The 24,986-nt window shown below is 43.8% G+C and overlaps 1 protein-coding gene across 4 annotated transcripts in view; it reads right to left on the reverse strand.

Annotated features, from left to right (window-relative positions):
* Positions 1 to 801: 801 nt before the first annotated feature.
* Positions 802 to 24,986, reverse strand: part of LOC124110381 (eukaryotic translation initiation factor 2A-like) — a 71,859-nt gene continuing 47,674 nt past the window's right edge. The window contains exons 1-3 of one of the 4 annotated variants that reach the window (XR_007219735.1): positions 10,112 to 15,413; positions 2,216 to 2,296; positions 802 to 995 (exon numbers count right to left, since the gene is read on the reverse strand). Coding sequence is in view for 2 of the 4 variants with exons in the window: in XM_046469701.2 (XP_046325657.2) it covers positions 2,234 to 2,296 (63 nt within the window). In the remaining 2 variants the exon portion in view is untranslated. Of the gene's footprint in view, positions 2,297 to 10,111; positions 15,414 to 24,986 lie in introns of those variants that run through there. The other 3 variants (XR_007219734.1, XM_046469701.2, XM_046469700.2) reach the window with 3 other exon arrangements.

A 24,986-nucleotide genomic window follows, 5' to 3' on the forward strand; every position in this document is an offset into this window, starting at 1 on the left:
TTATCATGTCCTGGTGGTGTGGATGAGGTGGTGTGGATGAGGTGTTGTGGCTTGGTGACTTGGCTGACTGCATGTTATGTCCTGGTGGTGTGGATGAGGTGTTGTGGCTTGGTGACTTGGCTGACTGCATGTTATCATGTCCTGGTGGTGTGGATGAGGTGTTGTGGTTTGGTGACTTGGCTGACTGCATGTTATCATGTCCTGGTGGTGTGGATGAGGTGTTGTGGCTTGGTGATGTGGCTGACTGCATGTTATCGTGCCCTGGTGGTGTGGATGGGGTGGTACGGATGAGGTGGTGTGGATGAGGTGGTGAGGCTTGGTGACGCAGTTGACTGCATGTTATCGTGGCGCCCTGATGGAATGGATGAAGTGGCTCTGCAACCAGTCACACTTCCACAATCCATCCGTTAGCCTGAATGACACAGCAATCAGCGTTACGGGTCATAACGGCAACGCCTAACATGTCATGACTGTCAGCATGATAAAGATGGTAGCAAGACTTCTTCAAAAAGACAACTTGACAGCACTGAGCACATCGCCAATGCTGATGTTGCCGGGCCAACTGAAAACATCATTGTCAGTTTCAAACTTGGTCCCACATACAGTGGAGTTGAGCAGCGAGGAGACATTGTTGAATTGTGTCTGATAATGCTCCCTTTGGCCCCTGTGTTTATCTTGGATCACTTCACCATTTTCCGATCAAGTCAGACAACATGGAATTGCTACAGTAAGAATATATCATAAAATTTGGAACTGACTTTTTTTTATGTTGAGTACATTCACAAGCAACAAACCCCACTGTTTATCTCAACTGGTTTATGTACATTATGGTACAGAGCATGACAAATAAATACAAAACAGAAATGTCTGCAGATACAGTCTGTCTGCTATTCCTCCCATAATCAGCTCAGATAAATCCTTCACACTAACAAACTATTCTCTGAGAAACTTGGCAATATAACCTGCCAGCTGTATTGTTTTCATCCCCTTTTCATCTGCAAGAGAATACGAATGTAAATAATGATTTGGGCTAAACAAACTGACTGCCTTGCTTCACCGATTTTCTGGATCAAAAAACCGAGAGGCAGGAGAAAACAAACAATAATATCTGGTCAGCTTACACTCCTACATGTAGTCTTCAAATAAGAGATTAACAAAAACACAAAGCAAAAGTTGTTGAACACATTTTCACTCAAACAAGAGTTTTTGGTTTTATTTTTTTGTTTACAAGGGCAAAATAGGTCTGGCAATAAACAGCAAACAATAACTCCATAAAAAAATGAGTTCTTATTCCTACTTCTGATTTTTTCATAAAATATGATGGTCTCATATTCATTTCTTGGCATACCTCTGTGATGCTGCAACAGAAAACCTCAAATTACTCAAAAGCAAGCAGCTCTACAACATCCGACCAATCGAGACTCTATATTTCACACAATGGACTCCAGGAATCTTGATAGCCACCAAACAACAGCCAAATGCCAACTGGTTTATGAAATGGTCAATATGTCTGTTGTGGCTCATGACACTTGTCTGGACTTGAACTGAACTTCTGATCTGGCTAACACAATTTGTATCCCATGTAAAACTTGTTAATATACATACTCAATCACGCAGCTGGTAATCTAAACATCAAGGGTACCATTACCATACTGATCTGTTACAGTGTAAGTGATTAACTTCTTAGATATGATGAAATTGTCAGTGATTAGATGAAATCATTGGAAAGACCAATCAAAACTGTCTGTGTCTTTATTTGATCATTACCATGTTCTGGTTTCATAGCCTTATTTGAGCATTTCTTAGCTTTCAGCTGGTGAAAAATGTGGTTTGTTCTCGTGAGAGAAAGTGTTAGAAAATTTTTTTTAGACCACTCAGACCCATACTGCTGAGACAGTCATCTGGAGAATGCTTGTGATGATCCAATAAATACCTGATGCTAGCAACTGAATTGTATCTATCTCAATTCTTATAGTTCAAACAAAAAAACCCTCCTATGTGAGATACAAAGAGATATAAAGAGACAACTTAATTTATTTCTTGGTCTTTCAGCTGAATATCAGAGCAGTTCCTACACAATCTCTGAGTAAACAAACACTGCAACATACATAGATATAAGATAAAGGCAACAGACTGCAACAAGCAATTGGCCTTCCAGAAAGTGTCCTCTTGTTTATCATCTTAGTTCTCTGAGCAATGCCACAATGTTCCTAACCTTGACCTAGACAGAAGGTCATCTGACAGACAGGCTCTTGAGTTCTTCCAGAAGGGTTTCCTCAGTCTTCAGTTTCTCCAGCTGTAACAAAGAAAGGCAGTTTGTGAGTCAAAAACATCAACAGCCTTCCCTCGAATGTCAAACAGAAATCTAGGTAGTATAGCCTTGTGCCCACTAAGCATACCCATTCCATTAAATTGACACATACATTTGAAAGTACAAATAAGTAAACAGCAATACTATCCTTGCCATGGGGCACATTAAGTTAAGTTTGTTCATATAGTAGCCAATATACATGGAGAAGGGGAGGTAAACTCCAGAAAAACAAGCAGGACATACTCACATCCCCCGCCAATATGACATGTCCATTGTGTGCAAGGCATTAGCTCCTGTGAACTATGTTCACTGGACCTTTTCGTAAATGGCATAATTGCAGCACTAAAAAAGTTATTACTGGTGGGTTTTTTGCCATCTGCAGTTTATGACAGAATATGCAACTGTATTTGTAAGGAGTTGTGTTATTACAATAATGAGAGAAATAAGGGAGTTCTTACTTTACTTAGAGAGCATTGAGAGCAGGGGTTATCATGAGGTGTACTGAGAAGTACAGCACCAATCATCTGATGATCTGAGTAGTAGACTGGAGTCTGGAATGCTACAGCACTGGCATAATCAGTAAACAACAAGTCCAGTGTAGCTCCAAGACAGTGAGTGAGTTGAGTCATTTTCTGCACATTAAAGAAATCTTCCAAGTTTCACAGTTGAAATCCCCAGAAACTAGGGCATGTTCGCATTTAGGCTGCTTGGAGAGTTCCTGAAGTTTCTGCATGAAACCAGTAAGTGAATGTGACAACCGTGTCCATGACACTTTGGGAGGAACATACACACAAGCAATCCTGAACTTGAGAACAAGAAAGGAAATGTAATCAATACTGCGAGATGACATTACATCACATAGCTGTACACTGTCCTTGAAACAGCAATACCATGTAGTGTCTCCTGTATATACTTGATATCCTTGTCTTTTTCGATGTAATCATTGATGTGAACCACACCCACAAACTTATCATTCTTCACATCTTCGAAATAAGCATTGAGTGATCGAACATTCAAGTGTGCCACCTTGAGCCACCATCGCCATGACTGTTCTCTACAGGGTGTGTCCAAGTGGACACAGTCTTTCATTCCGCATTCTTGTCATCTCATCCAATGCTTTTTCGTTTACTTCAATTTTGTGTTCCTACAAGTTTTAGGCGTTTCCTTGATTTGACTCTACTGAGCATTGAATACACTTGACCAGGCTGGGCTTTAAATTTACTTCCTATTGTAATTGTCACGTTTTCCAATCGAAAAAAGAAATTTTCCAAAAATCCAAACTATCAAAATGAACCAGTTCACCACTAGAACTATCTATGTGCCAAGTTTGGTTAAGATATCTCTCATTTTCTGCTCCGGAAATGAAACATGACGGACAAATGGATGGACAGATTGACAGTCGGACAGACGGACAGAACCCATTCCTATTCCCCTTCCACTTCGTGGTGGGGGACAATAAAGGCAATAATTTAAACCTCAAATAATTAATTTTAAGTGTAACATGGTTGTCTGTCACACCTCCACCCATTGCTCACCACATCAACATGGTTGTCTGTCACACCTCCACCCGCTGCTCACCACATCAACATGGTTGTCTGTCACACCTCCACCCGTTGCTCACCACATCAACATGGTTGTCGGTCATACCTCCACCCGTTGCTCACCACATCAACATGGTTGTCGGTCATACCTCCACCCGTTGCTCACCACATCAACTTGGTTGTCGGTCATACCTCCACCCGTTGCTCACCACATCAACATGGTTGTCGGTCACACCTCCATCCGCTGCTCACCACATCAACATGGTTGTCGGTCACACCTCCATCCGCTGCTCACCACATCAACATGGTTGTCGGTCATACCTCCACCCGTTGCTCACCACATCAACATGGTTGTCGGTCACACCTCCATCCGCTGCTCACCACATCAACATGGTTGTCGGTCATACCTCCACCCGCTGCTCACCACATCAACATGGTTGTCGGTCACACCTCCATCCGCTGCTCACCACATCAACATGGTTGTCTGTCACACCTCCACCCGCTGCTCACCACATCAACATGGTTGTCGGTCATACCTCCACCCGCTGCTCACCACATCAACATGGTTGTCGGTCACACCTCCATCCGCTGCTCACCACATCAACATGGTTGTCGGTCACACCTCCACCCGCTGCTCACCACATCAACATGGTTGTCTGTCACACCTCCACCCGCTGCTCACCACATCAACATGGTTGTCTGTCACACCTCCACCCGCTGCTCACCACATCAACATGGTTGTCTGTCACACCTCCACCCGCTGCTCACCACATCAACATGGTTGTCTGTCACACCTCCACCCGCTGCTCACCACATCAACATGGTTGTCTGTCACTCCTCCACCCATTGCTCACCACATCAACATGGTTGTCTGTCACTCCTCCACCCGCTGCTCACCACATCAACATGGTTGTCTGTCACTCCTCCACCCGCTGCTCACCACATCAACATTGGGACACGTTCTCTATCCATGCTCTTTTCATACCCATCATAACATAGGCAGGCACAAAAACGCGAACACAAAAAGTGAGTTACTTTGTTATGTCGTGACTTCATTTCAGTGCATGAAGCAGAGCCAGTACATTTAGCATTGTAATCTCGGGACCATTGCATGAAGCAGAGCCTGTAAATTTAGTTTAGTAATCTCAAGACCATTGCATGAAACTGAGCCAGTACATTTAGTTTAGTAATTTCGGGACCATTGCATGAAGCAGAGCCAGTACATTTAGTATAGTAATTTCGGGACCATTGCATGAAACTGAGCCAGTACATTTAGTATAGTAATCTTGGGACCATTGCATGAAGCAGAGCCAGGACATTTAGTTTAGTAATTTCGGGACCATTGCATGAAACTGAGCCAGTACATTTAGTATAGTAATTTCGGGACCATTGCATGAAACTGAGCCAGTACATTTAGTTTAGTAATCTTGGGACCATTGCATGAAGCAAAGCCAGTACATTTAGTTTAGTAATCTTGGGACCATTGCATAAAGCAGAGCCAGGACATTTAGTATAGTAATTTCGGGAATATTGCATGAAGCAGAGCCAGTACATTTAGTATAGTAATTTCGGGACAATTGCATGAAGCAAAGCCAGTACATCTAGTTTAGTAATCTCAAGACCATTGCATGAAGCAAAGCCAGTACATTTAGTATAGTAATTTCGGGACAATTGCATGAAGCAGAGCCAGTACATTTAGTATAGTAATTTCGGGACAATTGCATGAAGCAGAGCCAGTACATCTAGTTTAGTAATCTTGGGACCATTGCATGAAGCAAAGCCAGTACATTTAGTATAGTAATCTTGGGACCATTGCATGAAGCAGAGCCAGTACATTTAGTATAGTAATTTCGGGAATATTGCATGAAGCAGAGCCAGTACATTTAGTTTAGTAATCTTGGGACCATTGCATGAAGCAGAGCCAGTACATTTAGTATAGTAATTTCGTGAATATTGCATGAAGCAGAGCCAGTACATTTAGTATAGTAATCTTGGGACCATTGCATGAAGCAGAGCCAGGACATTTAGTAAAGTAATTTTGGGACAATTGCATGAAGCAGAGCCAGTACATTTAGTATAGTAGATTTACTTCCAAGTTGTATCTACAGTGGGTCAAAAGTTTACAGATTTTGAATGGGCCACTTTTCGTCATTGTGCACTAAAACAATATCTGTGTCAGTTTCCCCGAGGACATATGATCAAGGCCTAAGGATATTTGTGAATCTTGAACCTAGTGACCAAACAGCAATCTTTGTAGTCACAGATTCGTGATTGCTATTTTGAAATGTGATCTAGTTTTGACAAAGTCAGCAACCCCTCTGTCCCTGATACTACACATCAGCACCCCCTTCTGTCCCTGATACTACACAACAGCACACACACAAACCCCTCTGTCCCTGATACCACACATCAGCACCACCCTCTGTCCCTGATACAACACACCAGCCCCACCCTCTGTCCCTGATACAACACATCAGCACCCCCTTCTGTCCCTGATACAACACACCAGCCCCACCCTCTGTCCCTGATACAACACATCAGCACCACCCTCTGTCCCTGATACCAAAGATCAGCACCCCCTTCTGTCCCTGATACAACACACCAGCCCCACCCTCTGTCCCTGATACAACACATCAGCCCCACCCTCTGTCCCTGATACCACACATCAGCACCCCCTTCTGTCCCTGATACAACACACCAGCCCCACCCTCTGTCCCTGATACAACACACCAGCCCCACCCTCTGTCCCTGATACAACACATCAGCACCACCCTCTGTCCCTGGGACTACACATCAGCACCACCCTCTGTCCCTGATACAACACATCAGCACCACCGTCTGTCCCTGATACTACACATCAGCACCACCCTCTGTCCCTGATACCACACATCAGCACCACCCTCTGTCCCTGATACAACACACCAGCCCCACCCTCTGTCCCTGATACAACATATCAGCCCCAGCCCCAGCACCACCCTCTGTCCCTGGGACTACACATCAGCACCACCCTCTGTCCCTGATACCACACATCAGCACCACCCTCTGTCCCTGATACAACACACCAGCCCCACCCTCTGTCCCTGATACTACACATCAGCACCCCCTTCTGTCCCTGATACTACACAACAGCAACACCATCTGTCCCTGATACCACACATCAGCACCCCCTCTGTCCCTGATACAACACACCAGCCCCACCCTCTGTCCCTGATACAACACATCAGCACCACTCTGTCCCTGATACAACACATCAGCACCACTCTCTGTCCCTGATACTACACATCACCACCCCCTTCTGTCCCTGATACTACACAACAGCAACACCATCTGTCCCTGATACCACACATCAGCACCCCCCTCTGTCCCTGATACAACACACCAGCCCCACCCTCTGTCCCTGATACAACACATCAGCACCACTCTGTCCCTGATACCACACATCAGCACCCCCCTCTGTCCCTGATACAACACATCAGCACGACCCTCTGTCCCTGATACAACACATCAGCACCACTCTCTGTCCCTGATACAACACATCAGCCCCACCCTCTGTCCCTGATACTACACATCAGCACCCCCTTCTGTCCCTGATACTACACACCAGCAACACCCTCTGTCCCTGGGACTACACAACAGCAACACCCTCTGTTCCTGATACTACACACCAGCACCACCATCTGTCCCTGATACCACACATCAGCACCCCCCTCTGTCCCTGATACAACACACCAGCCCCACCCTCTGTCCCTGATACAACACATCAGCACCACTCTGTCCCTGATACCACACATCAGCACCCCCCTCTGTCCCTGATACAACACATCAGCACGACCCTCTGTCCCTGATACAACACATCAGCACCACTCTCTGTCCCTGATACAACACATCAGCCCCACCCTCTGTCCCTGATACTACACATCAGCACCCCCTTCTGTCCCTGATACTACACACCAGCAACACCCTCTGTCCCTGGGACTACACACCAGCAACACCCTCTGTTCCTGATACTACACACCAGCACCACCCTCTGTTCCTGATACTACACAAAAGCACCCCACTCTGTTCCTGATACTACACACCAGCCCCACCCTCTGTCCCTGATACTACACAACAGCACCACCCTCTGTCCCTGATACTACACACCAGCAACACCCTCTGTTCCTGATACTACACACCAGCACCACCCTCTGTTCCTGATACTACACAAAAGCACCCCACTCTGTTCCTGATACTACACACCAGCCCCACCCTCTGTCCCTGATACTACACACCAGCAACACCCTCTGTCCCTGGGACTACACACCAGCACCACCCTCTGTCCCTGATACAACACATCAGCACCACCCTCTGTCCCTGATACAACACATCAGCACCACTCTCTGTCCCTGATACAACACATCAGCCCCACCCTCTGTCCCTGATACTACACATCACCACCCCCTTCTGTCCCTGATACTACACAACAGCAACACCATCTGTCCCTGATACCACACATCAGCACCCCCCTCTGTCCCTGATACAACACATCAGCACCACTCTCTGACCCTGATACAACACATCAGCCCCACCCTCTGTCCCTGATACTACACATCAGCACCCCCTTCTGTCCCTGATACTACACAACAGCAACACCATCTGTCCCTGATACCACACATCAGCACCCCCCTCTGTCCCTGATACAACACATCAGCCCCACCCTCTGTCCCTGATACAACATATCAGCCCCACCCTCTGTCCCTGATACTACACATCAGCACCACTCTCTGTCCCTGATACAACACATCAGCACCCCCCTCTGTCCCTGATACAACACATCAGCCCCACCCTCTGTCCCTGATACAACACATCAGCACCACTCTGTCCCTGATACAACACATCAGCACCCCCTTCTGTCCCTGATACTACACAACAGCACACACACAAACCCTCTGTCCCTGATACTACACACCAGCACCACCCTCTGTCCCTGATACTACACACCAGCAACACCCTCTGTCCCTGATACTACACACCAGCACCATACATCTGTCCCTGGGACTACACAACAGCACCACCTTCTGTTCCTGATACTACACACCAGCAACACCCTCTGTCCCTGATACTACACACCAGCACCATACCTCTGTCCCTGGGACTACACAACAGCACCACCTTCTGTTCCTGATACTACACACCAGCAACACCCTCTGTCCCTGATACTACACACCAGCACCACCCTCTGTCCCTGATACCACACACCAGAACCACCCTCTGTTCCTGATACTACACAACAGCACCACCCTCTGTCCCTGATACTACACACCAGCACCACCCTCTGTCCCTGATACAACACATCAGCACCACCCTCTGTCCCTGGGACTACACACCAGCACCACCCTCTGTCCCTGGGACTACACAACAGCACCACCCTCTGTTCCTGATACTACACACCAGCACCACCCTCTGTCCCTGATACTACACACCAGCACCACCCTCTGTCCCTGGGACTACACACCAGCACCACCATCTGTCCCTGGGACTACACAACAGCACCACCCTCTGTTCCTGATACTACACAACAGCACCACCCTCTGTTCCTGATACTACACACCAGCACCACCCTCGGTCCCTGATACTACACACCAGCACCACCCTCTGTCCCTGATACTACACACCAGCACCCCCCTCTGTCCCTGATACTACACACCAGCACCACCCTCTGTTCCTGATACTACACAACAGCACCACCCTCTGTTCCTGATACTACACACCAGCACCACCCTCTGTCCCTGATACTACACACCAGCACCACCCTCTGTCCCTGATACTACACAACAGCACCACCCTCTGTCCCTGATAATACACATTAGCCCCACCCTCTGTCCCTGATACTACACACAAGCACCCCCCTCTGTCTCTGATACTACACAACAGCAACACCCTCTGTCCCTGATACTACACACCAGCACCCCTCTCTGTTCCTGGGACTACACACAAGCACCCCCCTCTGTCTCTGATACTACACACCAGCAACACCCTCTGTCCCTGATACTACACACCAGAACCACCCTCTGTCCCTGGGACTACACACCAGCACCCCTCTCTGTTCCTGGGACTACACACCAGCACCACCCTCTGTTCCTGATACTACACATTTTCAGTTCCAGGTGAACAGGTCAAATGTTCCTTCACTATTTAGTAACAACATATTTTTGACAATTCCTCAGTACATTCAAGTAACATTTCAGGATTATGCCTGCTAAAAACAAATGACGCATACCCAAACAAGCTTGTGGTGGTCTCTCCCTCTTCACACCAGAACACATGTGAAGCAGATCACCTCAGTGGGAATCTTGTCAGTATCATTTGACGCTATTGTTCCTTTGAAACCTCCGGAAGTGCTTCAGTACATCTGCACTCATCTCCAGTGGTTTCTTAGTGATGATGCATAGTTTTGTTTAGCAAATTTGCTCTTTGTGCACCATCAGACATGGCTGTGCCATGAGTCATTCCACATGACCTGGATCAATACATAATCACATTTAAATAAAGTGAGGCCTTTTGTAGCAAGACAAAGTGATGCACTTTAAACAGTTCTCATGAAACCTTTTCCACCCTGCCTTTATTAATGAAATCAATCTGAATAGTCACAATTTCAAATGTATTGTTAAAATTTAAACAACATCTTAACCAAATCAGAACCTCAGCCTTAACATCCCTGTCTGAACTTCTCAGTAGCAGCTCAACAGAACACGGTCCAGGTATTGTATGGTCCATGTAAGATACCTCTCAGTTGCAGCCAAATAGAACACGGTCCAGGTATTGTATGGTCCATGTTAGATACCACCTCTCAGTTGCAGCCCAACAGAACACGGTCCAGGTATTGTATGGTCCATGTTAGATACCACCTCTCAGTTGCAGCCCAACAGAACACGGTCCAGGTATTGTATGGTCCATGTAAGATACCTCTCAGTTGCAGCTCAACAGAACATGGTCCAGGTATTGTATGGTCCATGTAAGATACCTCTCAGTTGCAGCTCAACAGAACACGGTCCAGGTATTGTATGGTCCATGTAAGATACCTCTTAGTTGCAGCTCAACAGAACACGGTCCAGGTATTGTATGGTCCATGTAAGATGCCACCTCTCAGTTGCAGCTCAACAGAACACGGTCCAGGTATTGTATGGTCCATGTAAGATACCTCTCAGTTGCAGCTCAACAGAACACGGTCCAGGTATTGTATGGTCCATGTAAGATGCCACCTCTCAGTTGCAGCTCAACAGAACACGGTCCAGGTATTGTATGGTCCATGTAAGATACCTCTCAATTGCAGCTCAACAGAACACGGTCCAGGTATTGTATGGTCCAGGTAAGATACCTCTCAGTTGCAGCTCAACAGAACACGGTCCAGGTATTGTATGGTCCATGTAAGATGCCACCTCTCAGTTGCAGCTCAACAGAACACGGTCAAGGTATTGTATGGTCCATGTAAGATACCTCTCAGTTGCAGCTCAACAGAACACGGTCCAGGTATTGTATGGTCCATGTAAGATGCCACCTCTCAGTTGCAGCTCAACAGAACACGGTCCAGGTATTGTATGGTCCATGTAAGATACCTCTCAATTGCAGCTCAACAGAACACGGTCCAGGTATTGTATGGTCCAGGTAAGATACCTCTCAGTTGCAGCTCAACAGAACACGGTCCAGGTATTGTATGGTCCATGTAAGATACCTCTCAGTTGCAGCTCAACAGAACACGGTCCAGGTATTGTATGGTCCATGTAAGATGCCTCTCAGTTGCAGCTCAACAGAACACGGTCCAGGTATTGTATGGTCCATGTAAGATACCTCTCAGTTGCAGCTCAACAGAACACGGTCCAGGTATTGTATGGTCCATGTAAGATACCTCTCAGTTGCAGCTCAACAGAACACGGTCCAGGTATTGTATGGTCCATGTAAGATACCTCTCAGTTGCAGCTCAACAGAACACGGTCCAGGTATTGTATGGTCCATGTAAGATACCTCTCAGTTGCAGCTCAACAGAACACGGTCCAGGTATTGTATGGTCCATGTAAGATGCCACCTCTCAGTTGCAGCTCAACAGAACACGGTCCAGGTATTGTATGGTCCATGTAAGATACCTCTCAGTTGCAGCTCAACAGAACACGGTCCAGGTATTGTATGGTCCATGTAAGATGCCACCTCTCAGTTGCAGCTCAACAGAACATGGTCCAGGTATTGTATGGTCCATGTAAGATACCTCTCAGTTGCAGCTCAACAGAACACGGTCCAGGTATTGTATGGTCCATGTAAGATGCCTCTCAGTTGCAGCTCAACAGAACACGGTCCAGGTATTGTATGGTCCATGTAAGATACCTCTCAGTTGCATCTCAACAGAACACGGTCCAGGTATTGTATGGTCCATGTGAGATGCCACCTCTCAGTACTCAGTTGTCAGTGAAAACATGAAGTCACATGGACCACTTTAAATAGAATTGTGTGTAGATTTAACGCTTCATCCTTCGAGGTTAAAAATAGTGACATAACAAATTCTAAGAACTGACTTTCACTTTGTATGAGTTCTCCAATGAACGTCCACCATGCCAGGCTTCTAATGAAAATTCAGCCATGTGAAGGGAGAAAACTCATCATGTCAGCATTTGCTGGTTGCAGAGTGATTGCAGAAGATTCTAGGTTCTACTACACCAAATCAGAATCAGTTGTTCAGATTGTGTCAGATTTTTATGTTTTTTAAATATCCATCCATCCATCCAGTAATTAAACTTGACCTTGTTTTTCAATATGTAGTGATGTCTGTTTTAACATGATGAATTAGGCCGCCCCTACAGATAAACCTCCGGTCAAAGCAATAAATAAACATAAAAACATTTATTTTTATTATGGTTCCCGCCAGTAAAATAGTCCCTCTTAAGGACTAAAACATATTATAACATATTTTCTTGAGTAAAGAGCACACGTCTTTAAAAAACTTACAGCTGTGTAGAGGGAAGTATGCAAAATACACAACAACAACGAGTTGTGATGTTTTGCCCCAACGCGAAGACATTACTATGAGCACTTAACACCGGACATACCATGTCAACAAGTCCTACTGAAGTACGTAAGACATTACTATGAGCACATAACACCGGACATACCATGTCAACAAATCCTACTGAAGTACGTAAGACATTACTATGAGCACATAACACCGGACATACCATGTCAACAAATCCTACTGAAGTACGTAAGACATTACTATGAGCACATAACACCGGACATACCATGTCAACAAATCCTACTGAAGTACGTAAGACATTACTATGAGCACATAACACCGGACATACCATGTCAACAAATCCTACTGAAGTACGTAAGACATTACTATGAGCACATAACACCGGACATACCATGTCAACAAATCCTACTGAAGTACGTAAGACATTACTATGAGCACATAACACCGGACATACCATGTCAACAAATCCTGCTGAAGTACGTAAGACATCACTATGAGCACATAACACCGGACATACCATGTCAACAAATCCTACTGAAGTACGTAAGACATTACTATGAGCACATAACACCGGACATACCATGTCAACAAATCCTACTGAAGTACGTAAGACATCACTATGAGCACATAACACCGGACATACCATGTCAACAAATCCTACTGAAGTACGTAAGACATTACTATGAGCACATAACACCGGACATACCATGTCAACAAATCCTACTGAAGTACGTAAGACATCACTATGAGCACATAACACCGGACATACCATGTCAACAAATCCTACTGAAGTACGTAAGACATTACTATGAGCACATAACACCGGACATACCATGTCAACAAATCCTACTGAAGTACGTAAGACATTACTATGAGCACATAACACCGGACATACCATGTCAACAAATCCTACTGAAGTACGTAAGACATTACTATGAGCACATAACACCGGACATACCATGTCAACAAATCCTACTGAAGTACGTAAGACATTACTATGAGCACATAACACCGGACATACCATGTCAACAAATCCTACTGAAGTACGTAAGACATTACTATGAGCACATAACACCGGACATACCATGTCAACAAATCCTACTGAAGTACGTAAGACATTACTATGAGCACATAACACCGGACATACCATGTCAACAAATCCTACTGAAGTACGTAAGACATTACTATGAGCACATAACACCGGACATACCATGTCAACAAATCCTACTGAAGTACGTAAGACATTACTATGAGCACATAACACCGGACATACCATGTCAACAAATCCTACTGAAGTACGTAAGACATTACTATGAGCACATAACACCGGACATACCATGTCAACAAGTCCTACTGAAGTACGTAAGACATTACTATGAGCACATAACACAGGACATACCATGTCAACAAAACCTACTGAAGTACGTAAGACATTACTATGAGCACATAACACCGGACATACCATGTCAACAAATCCTACTGAAGTACGTAAGACATTACTATGAGCACATAACACCGGACATACCATGTCAACAAATCCTACTGAAGTACGTAAGACATTACTATGAGCACATAACACCGGACATACCATGTCAACAAATCCTACTGAAGTACGTAAGACATCACTATGAGCACATAACACCGGACATACCATGTCAACAAATCCTACTGAAGTACGTAAGACATCACTATGAGCACATAACACCGGACATACCATGTCAACAAGTCCTACTGAAGTACGTAAGACATCACTATGAGCACATAACACCGGACATACCATGTCAACAAGTCCTACTGAAGTACGTAAGACATTACTATGAGCACATAACACCGGACATACCATGTCAACAAATCCTACTGAAGTACGTAAGACATTACTATGAGCACATAACACCGGACATACCATGTCAACAAATCCTACTGAAGTACGTAAGACATCACTATGAGCACATAACACCGGACATACCATGTCAACAAATCCTACTGAAGTACGTAAGACATCACTATGAGCACCTAACACCGGACATACCATGTCAACAAGTCCTACTGAAGTACGTAAGACATTACTATGAGCACATAACACCGGACATACCATGTCAACAAGTCCTACTGAAGTACGTAAGACATTACTATGAGCACATAACACCGGACATACCATGTCAACAAGTCCTACTGAAGTACGTAAGACATTACTATGAGCACATAACACCGGACATACCATGTCAACAAATCCTACTGAAATACGTAAGACATTACTATGAGCACATAACACCGGACATACCATGTCAACAAATCCTACTGAAGTACGTAAGACATTACTATGAGCACATAACACCGGACATACCATGTCAACAAATCCTACTGAAGTACGTAAGACATTACTATGAGCACATAACACCGGACATACCATGTCAACAAATCCTCCTGAAGTACGTAAGACATTACTATGAGCACATAACACCGGACATACCATGTCAACAAATCCTGCTGAAGTACGTAAGACATTACTATGAGCACATAACACCGGACATACCATGTCAACAAATCCTACTGAAGTACGTAAGACATCACCATGAGCACATAACACCGGACATACCATGTCAACAAATCCTACTGAAGTACGTAAGACATTACTATGAGCACATAACACCGGACATACCATGTCAACAAATCCTACTGAAGTACGTAAGACATCACTATGAGCACATAACACCGCACATACCATGTCAACAAATCCTACTGAAGTACTTAAGACATTACTATGAGCACATAACACCGGACATACCATGTCAACAAATCCTACTGAAGTACGTAAGACATTACTATGAGCACATAACACCGGACATACCATGTCAACAAATCCTACTGAAGTACGTAAGACATTACTATGAGCACATAACACCGCACATACCATGTCATCAAATCCTACTGAAGTACGTAAGACATTACTATGAGCACATAACACCGGACATACCATGTCAACAAGTCCTACTGAAGTACGTAAGACATTACTATGAGCACATAACACCGGACATACCATGTCAACAAATCCTACTGAAGTACGTAAGACATTACTATGAGCACATAACACCGGACATGCCATGTCAACAAGTCCTACTGAAGTACGTAAGACATTACTATGAGCACATAACACCGGACATACCATGTCAACAAATCCTACTGAAGTACGTAAGACATTACTATGAGCACATAACACCGGACATACCATGTCAACAAATCCTACTGAAGTACGTAAGACATCACTATGAGCACATAACACCGGACATACCATGTCAACAAGTCCTACTGAAGTACGTAAGACATCACTATGAGCACATAAAACCGGACATACCATGTCAACAAGTCCTACTGAAGTACGTAAGACATTACTATGAGCACATAACACCGGACATACCATGTCAACAAATCCTGCTGAAGTACGTAAGACATTACTATGAGCACATAACACCGGACATACCATGTCAACAAATCCTACTGAAGTACGTAAGACATCACTATGAGCACATAACACCGGACATACCATGTCAACAAATCCTACTGAAGTACGTAAGACATTACTATGAGCACATAACACCGGACATACCATGTCAACAAATCCTACTGAAGTACGTAAGACATCACTATGAGCACATAACACCGGACATACCATGTCAACAAATCCTACTGAAGTACGTAAGACATTACTATGAGCACATAACACCGGACATACCATGTCAACAAATATACTGAAGTACGTAAGACATTACTATGAGCACATAACACCGGACATACTATGTCAACAAATCCTACTGAAGTACGTAAGACATTACTATGAGCACATAACACCGGACATACCATGTCAACAAATCCTACTGAAGTACGTAAGACATTACTATGAGCACATAACACCGGACATACCATGTCAACAAATCCTACTGAAGTACGTAAGACATCACTATGAGCACATAACACCGGACATACCATGTCAACAAGTCCTACTGAAGTACGTAAGACATCACTATGAGCACATAACACCGGACATACCATGTCAACAAGTCCTACTGAAGTACGTAAGACATTACTATGAGCACATAACACCGGACATACCATGTCAACAAATCCTACTGAAGTACGTAAGACATTACTATGAGCACATAACACCGGACATACCATGTCAACAAATCCTACTGAAGTACGTAAGACATTACTATGAGCACATAACACCGGACATACCATGTCAACAAATCCTACTGAAGTACGTAAGACATCACTATGAGCACCTAACACCGGACATACCATGTCAACAAGTCCTACTGAAGTACGTAAGACATTACTATGAGCACATAACACCGGACATACCATGTCAACAAGTCCTACTGAAGTACGTAAGACATTACTATGAGCACATAACACCGGACATACCATGTCAACAAGTCCTACTGAAGTACGTAAGACATTACTATGAGCACATAACACCGGACATACCATGTCAACAAATCCTACTGAAGTACGTAAGACATTACTATGAGCACATAACACCGGACATACCATGTCAACAAATCCTACTGAAGTACGTAAGACATTACTATGAGCACATAACACCGGACAAACCATGTCAACAAATCCTACTGAAGTACGTAAGACATTACTATGAGCACATAACACCGGACATACCATGTCAACAAATCCTACTGAAGTACGTAAGACATTACTATGAGCACATAACACCGGACAAACCATGTCAACAAATCCTGCTGAAGTACGTAAGACATTACTATGAGCACATAACACCGGACATACCATGTCAACAAATCCTGCTGAAGTACGTAAGACATCACTATGAGCACATAACACCGGACATACCATGTCAACAAATCCTACTGAAGTACGTAAGACATTACTATGAGCACATAACACCGGACATACCATGTCAACAAATCCTACTGAAATACGTAAGACATCACTATGAGCACATAACACCGGACATACCATGTCAACAAATCCTACTGAAGTACGTAAGACATCACTATGAGCACATAACACCGGACATACCATGTCAACAAATCCTACTGAAGTACGTAAGTTAGACCTTTTATTACATTATCTTGTCATAAATAGTGGTCACTGGTTTTCTAGACTTATGCTTGTAATCAATTATTAATTTTATTCAAAATTTCATTCAATATGTTTTACATTAGTTTTGGTGAAATGATCATCAGCTCACATCGACTCACTGTTATTTACAGCAATCATGATCAGATTAGCACTATTGATGCCTTGAAACGAACCTTAGTTGGCAGAGAATGGATACATACTGTAAAGCTTGAAATTAACGCGAGCATGAATTAAACGCAAAAAATGCTAGTGGTCTTTGCTCGCATTAATTAACTTCACATATATATGTCTCTAAATGACTATCAACAATAAGACAGACACACTGCACACTTTGGATAGCGGAAATACCAACTTGAATATAAACACAAACACGGTTTATTGAGCAGCAGTTGTAACAAGTATATAACAATGTCATTCAAAGAATAGGAATTGCACAATGGGCATCCAGTGAGTTTTCACTGCTGGGGTCAAGAGTTCTACCCACTCGTGCCAAGCTTGTTGACACCTTCTCCGCATACCAATCAGTGAACTGTTGTTGGTTCAATTATTATATTGCCTTTGAACTTCCTTAATGCCAGTCAACAGAGTAAACATATTAACTGTTTGTTGTTTTTAGGAAATCACTGTTGATTGTTTTTACGGAAGTGCTCTACTCAGCCTTGATAAGCGGTGTATTTGTATTTGCTGTTTGAATTGATTAAGGATAGGTTGCATTAAGGTAAGGATATGTATCATTCCACCCAGGGGATGGGGTGGGGGGAGACGCATTGATATTGAGTCGCATTTTTGGCTAGGGGTCAGCAGTCGTATTGATTTGGAGACGCATTAATTTCCAGATAAACAGTATTTAATAATTGCCATACATGACTCGTTAAAAGCCATATATACTGAACAACAAAAGTTCCTGTGACATTGAATAAGATTTAATGCAGAGTTATGTTTTTTACCAAATCTGAGACAATTTCGGTTTGCAACAGATAAAAGCCTCCCATAAGTGTTCAAATGGTTTAATTTGCCATACTGACTTCAGACAATATGCGTGATTTCATAAAAAAACAAGAACATGCCAAAATGTCAATTTACAAATCAATAGCGTGTGTGTCCATCTCTGGTTGCGATGCAAGCTACACATCTTTGTCTCATGGAATGGACCAGGCGTCGCACAAAGTCCTGTGGGATATCTGTCCATATCTGCTGGAGCATGTTTCGAAGTTCCTGGAGTGTCTGTGGACGACGTGGTTGACGTCGAAGTCACATGTGCTCGATTGGTGAGAGATCAGGGGAGCGAGCCGACCAGGGGATGACATTCACGTTGTTTTGCTGAAGAGAATCCTGAACAAGTCGAGCAATATGAGGTCGGGCGTTGTCATGTTGAAAGTGTGGGCCTGGGCCATGACGACGCAAAAACGGTAGAACAACAGGGCTGATGATCTCGTCGCGGTAGCGCTGTCCATTGAGATTTCCCCCTTACACTATCAAACGCGCCTCTGTCTTGCTGTAATCCCACCCCATACCATCATGTTGCCGCCCCCGAACCAATCTTCTTCCATGACACAATGATTGACGTAACGTTCACTTCGACGTCGGTACACTTGAATCTGTCCAATGCTGTGGCTGAGGTGAAAACGAGACTCGTCAGTGAATAGAACTTGTCCCCACTGCATGGCCGTCCAGCGTAGATGCTGTCTGCACCACTGTAGACGTGCTTGACGGTATTCCTGTCAAAATGGGACGTCTGGCGGGTCTTCTGGCGACAATCCCTGCACATCTGAGGCTACGATGTACGGTTTGTGAAGATATTCGTCGAAGGCCAGGGATGCTTCTTGCAGTCACTGTTGCTGGCTAGAATCGATTTCATAGGTGTGTTGTTCGAATCCAGTTGTCTTGTTGAATATTGGTTACGCTTGGCCTGCCACTCCGAGGATGGTCTGTGACTGCATTCGTCTGTTGCCAACGTTGCCATAAACACCAAATGGTGTTTCTGTGGACGTTACATTGTCTTTCAACATCACATTGACTCGATCCTTCTTCAAGCATACCAATAGCTCGCAGACGCTCATTTTCGGACGGGCGTTGCATTTCGGAATGTTGAATAATTGCATAATTTTGTTGTTTTTCTGAGTGGTTGTTGTCAGCACGATGCTAAAAATGCATATTGAATCCCGTTAACGCCCATGTTTTTATACCCATTCTTGGGTAGTGAAATGCATGGGGCTTGCATAAAAGTCAACTTTTGCATGGAATGCATGCTTTTCTGTAGCAGTTGTGACTTGATTCCATACATGTACTACAATATTGAAAACCAAACTTAACTTGTTTGAAAAATACACTAAAATATTGGTGTGACAGGAACTTTTGTTGTTGAGTATATGTCATGGTTTGATTATTATATATGTCAACATGTTTTCGCAGGAAGATTCAAACGTGCCTGGCCAAACTGAAAGAAGTAAGTGCAATCAGCAGTGTCTAAGAGCTCTGCTTACGGCTATTATTATTTGAAATATAGAAAAAATGACGCAACTAAAAGAAAACAATATTCGAAAATATTATTCCAGGTAAAATACTAGTTTCTGAAATAATTGCTTAATATTATTGCATTAAAATTCTGTGAAAATGTATGTTAAAGGGTAAAAATATCATTTATACTTATCCCGACTCACACTTATTGCTTATTTCATCTCATTCCGCAAAGGTAGTGGAAACTCCTGTGCTGTGTTCCCAAGAACAGAGATCAAAATCTCACCAGAACACACCCCTCAGCCACACCGGAAGCACCTGACCAAGCCAGTACACTCATCACTCTCTCATTTGGCTTACCCGTAACAGCCAAAACATGTATACTGAAAGTGAGGATGGCTGGGAGGGCGCTTTAGTGTATGAGTCATGATCAGTATAAGTGATACTTCTACCCTAAAAAATACATATTTTACCTTTTCCTGACTAATACTAATTGCCTGAATCCCACGGTTGGTGGTGGGATCCATCTTATACTTGATTCAGATTATGATCCGTTCAATAAGAAAAAGAACATGGTTTCTTTTTAATCTTCTTGGATATCAGTCTGCAGTGGGGCACCACCTCCGTGATTGAGAGTAAATCAAGAGATTTCATGGATTTTGTCAGTGTGCATAAAATTCTATTCCAGCTTACTTAGAAGGGTTCTCGTGTTAAGAAAAGGTCATAATCTTGACACAATCATTATCACCCATTTTCTGAACTATATAGTTCAACTGGAAAGCATGGACTCTCAAATGGTGGTTATGGGTCAGTAACCTGACGTCTACAAATCTGCCTGATTTTGGGTGAGTTTGATTTTAGTTACCTTTGGTAATGTACTGTCAACTGTTCAGCAACCAGTAAGGGTCACGAATCTAGTGCGGCTGAAATCTATGGCATGGACTTGTGACATTCTGGCAGCTGTAGCTAAGGAGAGTAAAAACAAAGTTTTCTGTGTCAGATGTTCAAATGTCTCTCCTAAGGGTTTCGTAAGTGTCACTGGTAAGATGCTAGAGGGTCTGGAACTTGGGAAACGAGGGTACTCATTTAATTGTTGAATCTGGTTGTGAATAGGTCCACTGATGGGCAACCTCCTTGTCTTATCGCCAGCTGGAATGCTTCTGGGTAAAGATTGGAGATTGTTTTGATGGCGTTGGCTAGTACGTTTGAACTTCCAGGTATGTGTCATGCCTTTATGTTTAGATTTAGACTGTCTGTGGGCTGAAATAGTTAAAAGGTAAACCTCAGCAGCATAGCTGTCCCTTGGGGATTTATGTAGAAGGCCACTGTTGAGATGTCCGGTCTGATCATGAGAAACTGGTATCTCAATAGAGGGTTGATAGCCTGGATCACTGCCTCTTCTCCAGAGAGGGTGCCGTAGGTACCGACAGACTGTAGCCTTTCTTTAGAATGTTTGTAACAAATGGGTTGAGTAGGATGTCCCAATTTCTCATATATGTTTGTAGCCTTCCACCTATGGATGATTGTTGTACTTGAATGATTGGGGGTGGGAGAACCCAATTGCCCAAAAGTACCTCTTCATCAGCGGTAGTGACGGCCTCCTCTGGAGTCGCGGCCACAACCAAACAGATCTCATGATGACGACTTACCTCCTCTGTAGGCGGAGAATTTCTTGTCCTCAGCCTACCGTATTCAGGAGAACCAGCTCTCTAAGGTGGTCTTTTGAATGTACTGTTTGAACATAGAGTTCATAGTTTGGACAGATTTAATTAGCATCTGGTCCTTGGAATGCTGTACAAATTCTATATTGATGCCACAGATCTGAACGTTGAAGATAGTAGGTGAATCCCAAGGTTGATGTGAGAAAGGCTTTGTGTAGAGGTCCGACCACTTAGACCAAGTGATTTAACAGTGTAAGTCCGGCTGAAGCGGAACTGATTTGGTCAGAAATGGATCCTAACACTTCTGCTGGCTAGCCATAGCTGACAGTAGCATACCCTCGCAGTTGGATTTTGGGTTCTTGAGGTGAGAGAGCATCGCTTAATTAATAGAACGCAACATGGTCAATCCCAGGACAGCTTGTCTGATTGTTGTGTCCAGTTGTATGACTCTGAAGGTCATAATAAATCATAGTCTTTCTCCAACTCCTGAGCCCGTAAGAACAGTGTCATGCTGTGTAAGGGAATATATGCTGTGTAAGGGGTTGATATGGGGTTGGTAAACACTGAGTCCTAGTAGCCTTGGTGAAGGATGTGTTAATATTCTTTGTGAAAAGTCGACATAGATAGAAGGTATTTCCTCATGAAATGTATGTATCAGCAACTACTGGTCGGCATAGATAGAAGGTATTTCCTCATGATGTGAGGATGTATCAGCAACTTCTGGTCGGCATAGATAGAAGGTATTTCCTCATGATGTGAGGATGTATCAGCAACTTCTGGTCGGCATAGATAGAAGATATTTCCTCATGACGTGTGGATGTATCAGCAACTTCTGGTTGGTGTAGATAGAAGGTATTTCCTCGTGACGTGAGGATGTATCAGCAACTCCTCGTCGGCATAGATAGAAGGTATTTCCTCATGACGTGTGGATGTATCAGCAACTTCTGGTTGGTGTAGATAGAAGGTATTTCCTCATGACGTGTGGATGTATCAGCAACTTCTGGTTGGTGTAGATAGAAGGTATTTCCTCATGACATGTATGTATCAGCAACTCCTGGTCGGCATAGACAGAAGGTATTTCCTCATGATGTGAGGATGTATCAGCAACTCCTGGTCGGCATAGATAGTAGGTATTTCCTCATGATGTTAGGATGTATCAGCAACTCCTGGTCGGCATAGATAGTAGGTATTTCCTCATGATGTGAGTATGTATCAGCAACTCCTGGTCGGCATAGATAGAAGGTATTTCCTCATTACGTGAGGATGTATCAGAAACTCCTGGTCGGCATAGATAGAAGATATTTCCTCATGATGTGAGGATGTATCAGCAACTTCTGGTCGGCAAAGATAGAAGATATTTCCTCATGATGTGAGGATGTATCAGCAACTCCTGGTCGGCATAGATAGAAGATATTTCCTCATGATGTGAGGATGTATCAGCAACTCCTGGTCGGTTTAGATAAAAGGTATTTCCTCATGATGTTAGTATGTATCAGCAACTCCTGGTCGGCAGAGAACGAAGGTATTTCCTCATGATGTGAGGATGTATCAGCAACTTCTGGTCGGTGTAGATAAAAGGTATTTCCTCATGATGTGAGTCTGTATCAGCAACTCCTGGTCGGCAGATATAGAAGTTATTTCCTCATGACGTGAGGATGTATCAGCAACTCCTGGTCGGCAGAGACAGAAGGTATTTCCTCATGATGTGAGAATGGATCAGCAACTTCTGGTCGGCATAGATAAGATGTATCAGCAACTCCTGGTCGGCACAGATAGAAGATATTTCCTCATGACGTGAGGATGTATCAGCAACTTCTGGTCGGTGTAGATAAAAGGTATTTCCTCATGATGTGAGTCTGTATCAGCAACTCCTGGTCGGTTTAGATAAAAGGTATTTCCTCATGATGTTAGTATGTATCAGCAACTTCTGGTCAGCATAGATAAAAGATATTTCCTCATGACGTGAGTATGTATCAGCAACTCCTGGCCGGCATAGATAGGATGTATCAGCAACTCCTGGTCGGCATAGAACGAAGGTTTTTCCTCATGACGTGAGGATGTATCAGCAACTTCTGGTCGGCATAGACAGAAGATATTTCCTCATGACGTGAGGATGTATCAGCAACTTCTGGTCAGCATAGATAGAAGATATTTCCTTATGATGTGAGTATGTATCAGCAACTTCTGGTCGGTGTAGATAGTAGGTATTTCCTCATGACGTGAGGATGTATCAGCAACTTCTGGTCGGCATAGATAGTAGGTATTTCCTCATGACGTGAGTATGTATCAGCAACTTCTGGTCAGCATAGATAAAAGATATTTCCTCATGACGTGAGGATGTATCAGCAACTCCTGGTCAGCATAGATAAAAGATATTTCCTCATGACGTGAGTATGTATCAGCAACTTCTGGTCAGCATAGATAAAAGATATTTCCTCATGACGTGAGGATGTATCAGCAACTCCTGGTCAGCATAGATAAAAGATATTTCCTCATGACGTGAGGATGTATCAGCAACTCCTGGTCAGCATAGATAAAAGATATTTCCTCATGACGTGAGGATGTATCAGCAACTCCTGGTCGGCATAGATAAAAGATATTTCCTCATGACGTGAGTATGTATCAGCAACTTCTGGTCAGCATAGATAAAAGATATTTCCTCATGACGTGAGGATGTATCAGCAACTTCTGGTCAGCATAGATAAAAGATATTTCCTCATGACGTGAGTATGTATCAGCAACTCCTGGCCGGCATAGATAGGATGTATCAGCAACTCCTGGTCGGCATAGAACGAAGGTTTTTCCTCATGACGTGAGGATGTATCAGCAACTCCTGGTCGGCAGAGATAGAAGGTATTTCCTCATGACGTGAGGATGTATCAGCAACTCCTGGTCGGCATAGT

Source organism: Haliotis rufescens, unplaced genomic scaffold (assembly GCF_023055435.1).
Source record: "Haliotis rufescens isolate VD_foot unplaced genomic scaffold, xgHalRufe1.0.p SCAF_9, whole genome shotgun sequence".
Classification (NCBI taxonomy): domain Eukaryota; kingdom Metazoa; phylum Mollusca; class Gastropoda; order Lepetellida; family Haliotidae; genus Haliotis; species Haliotis rufescens.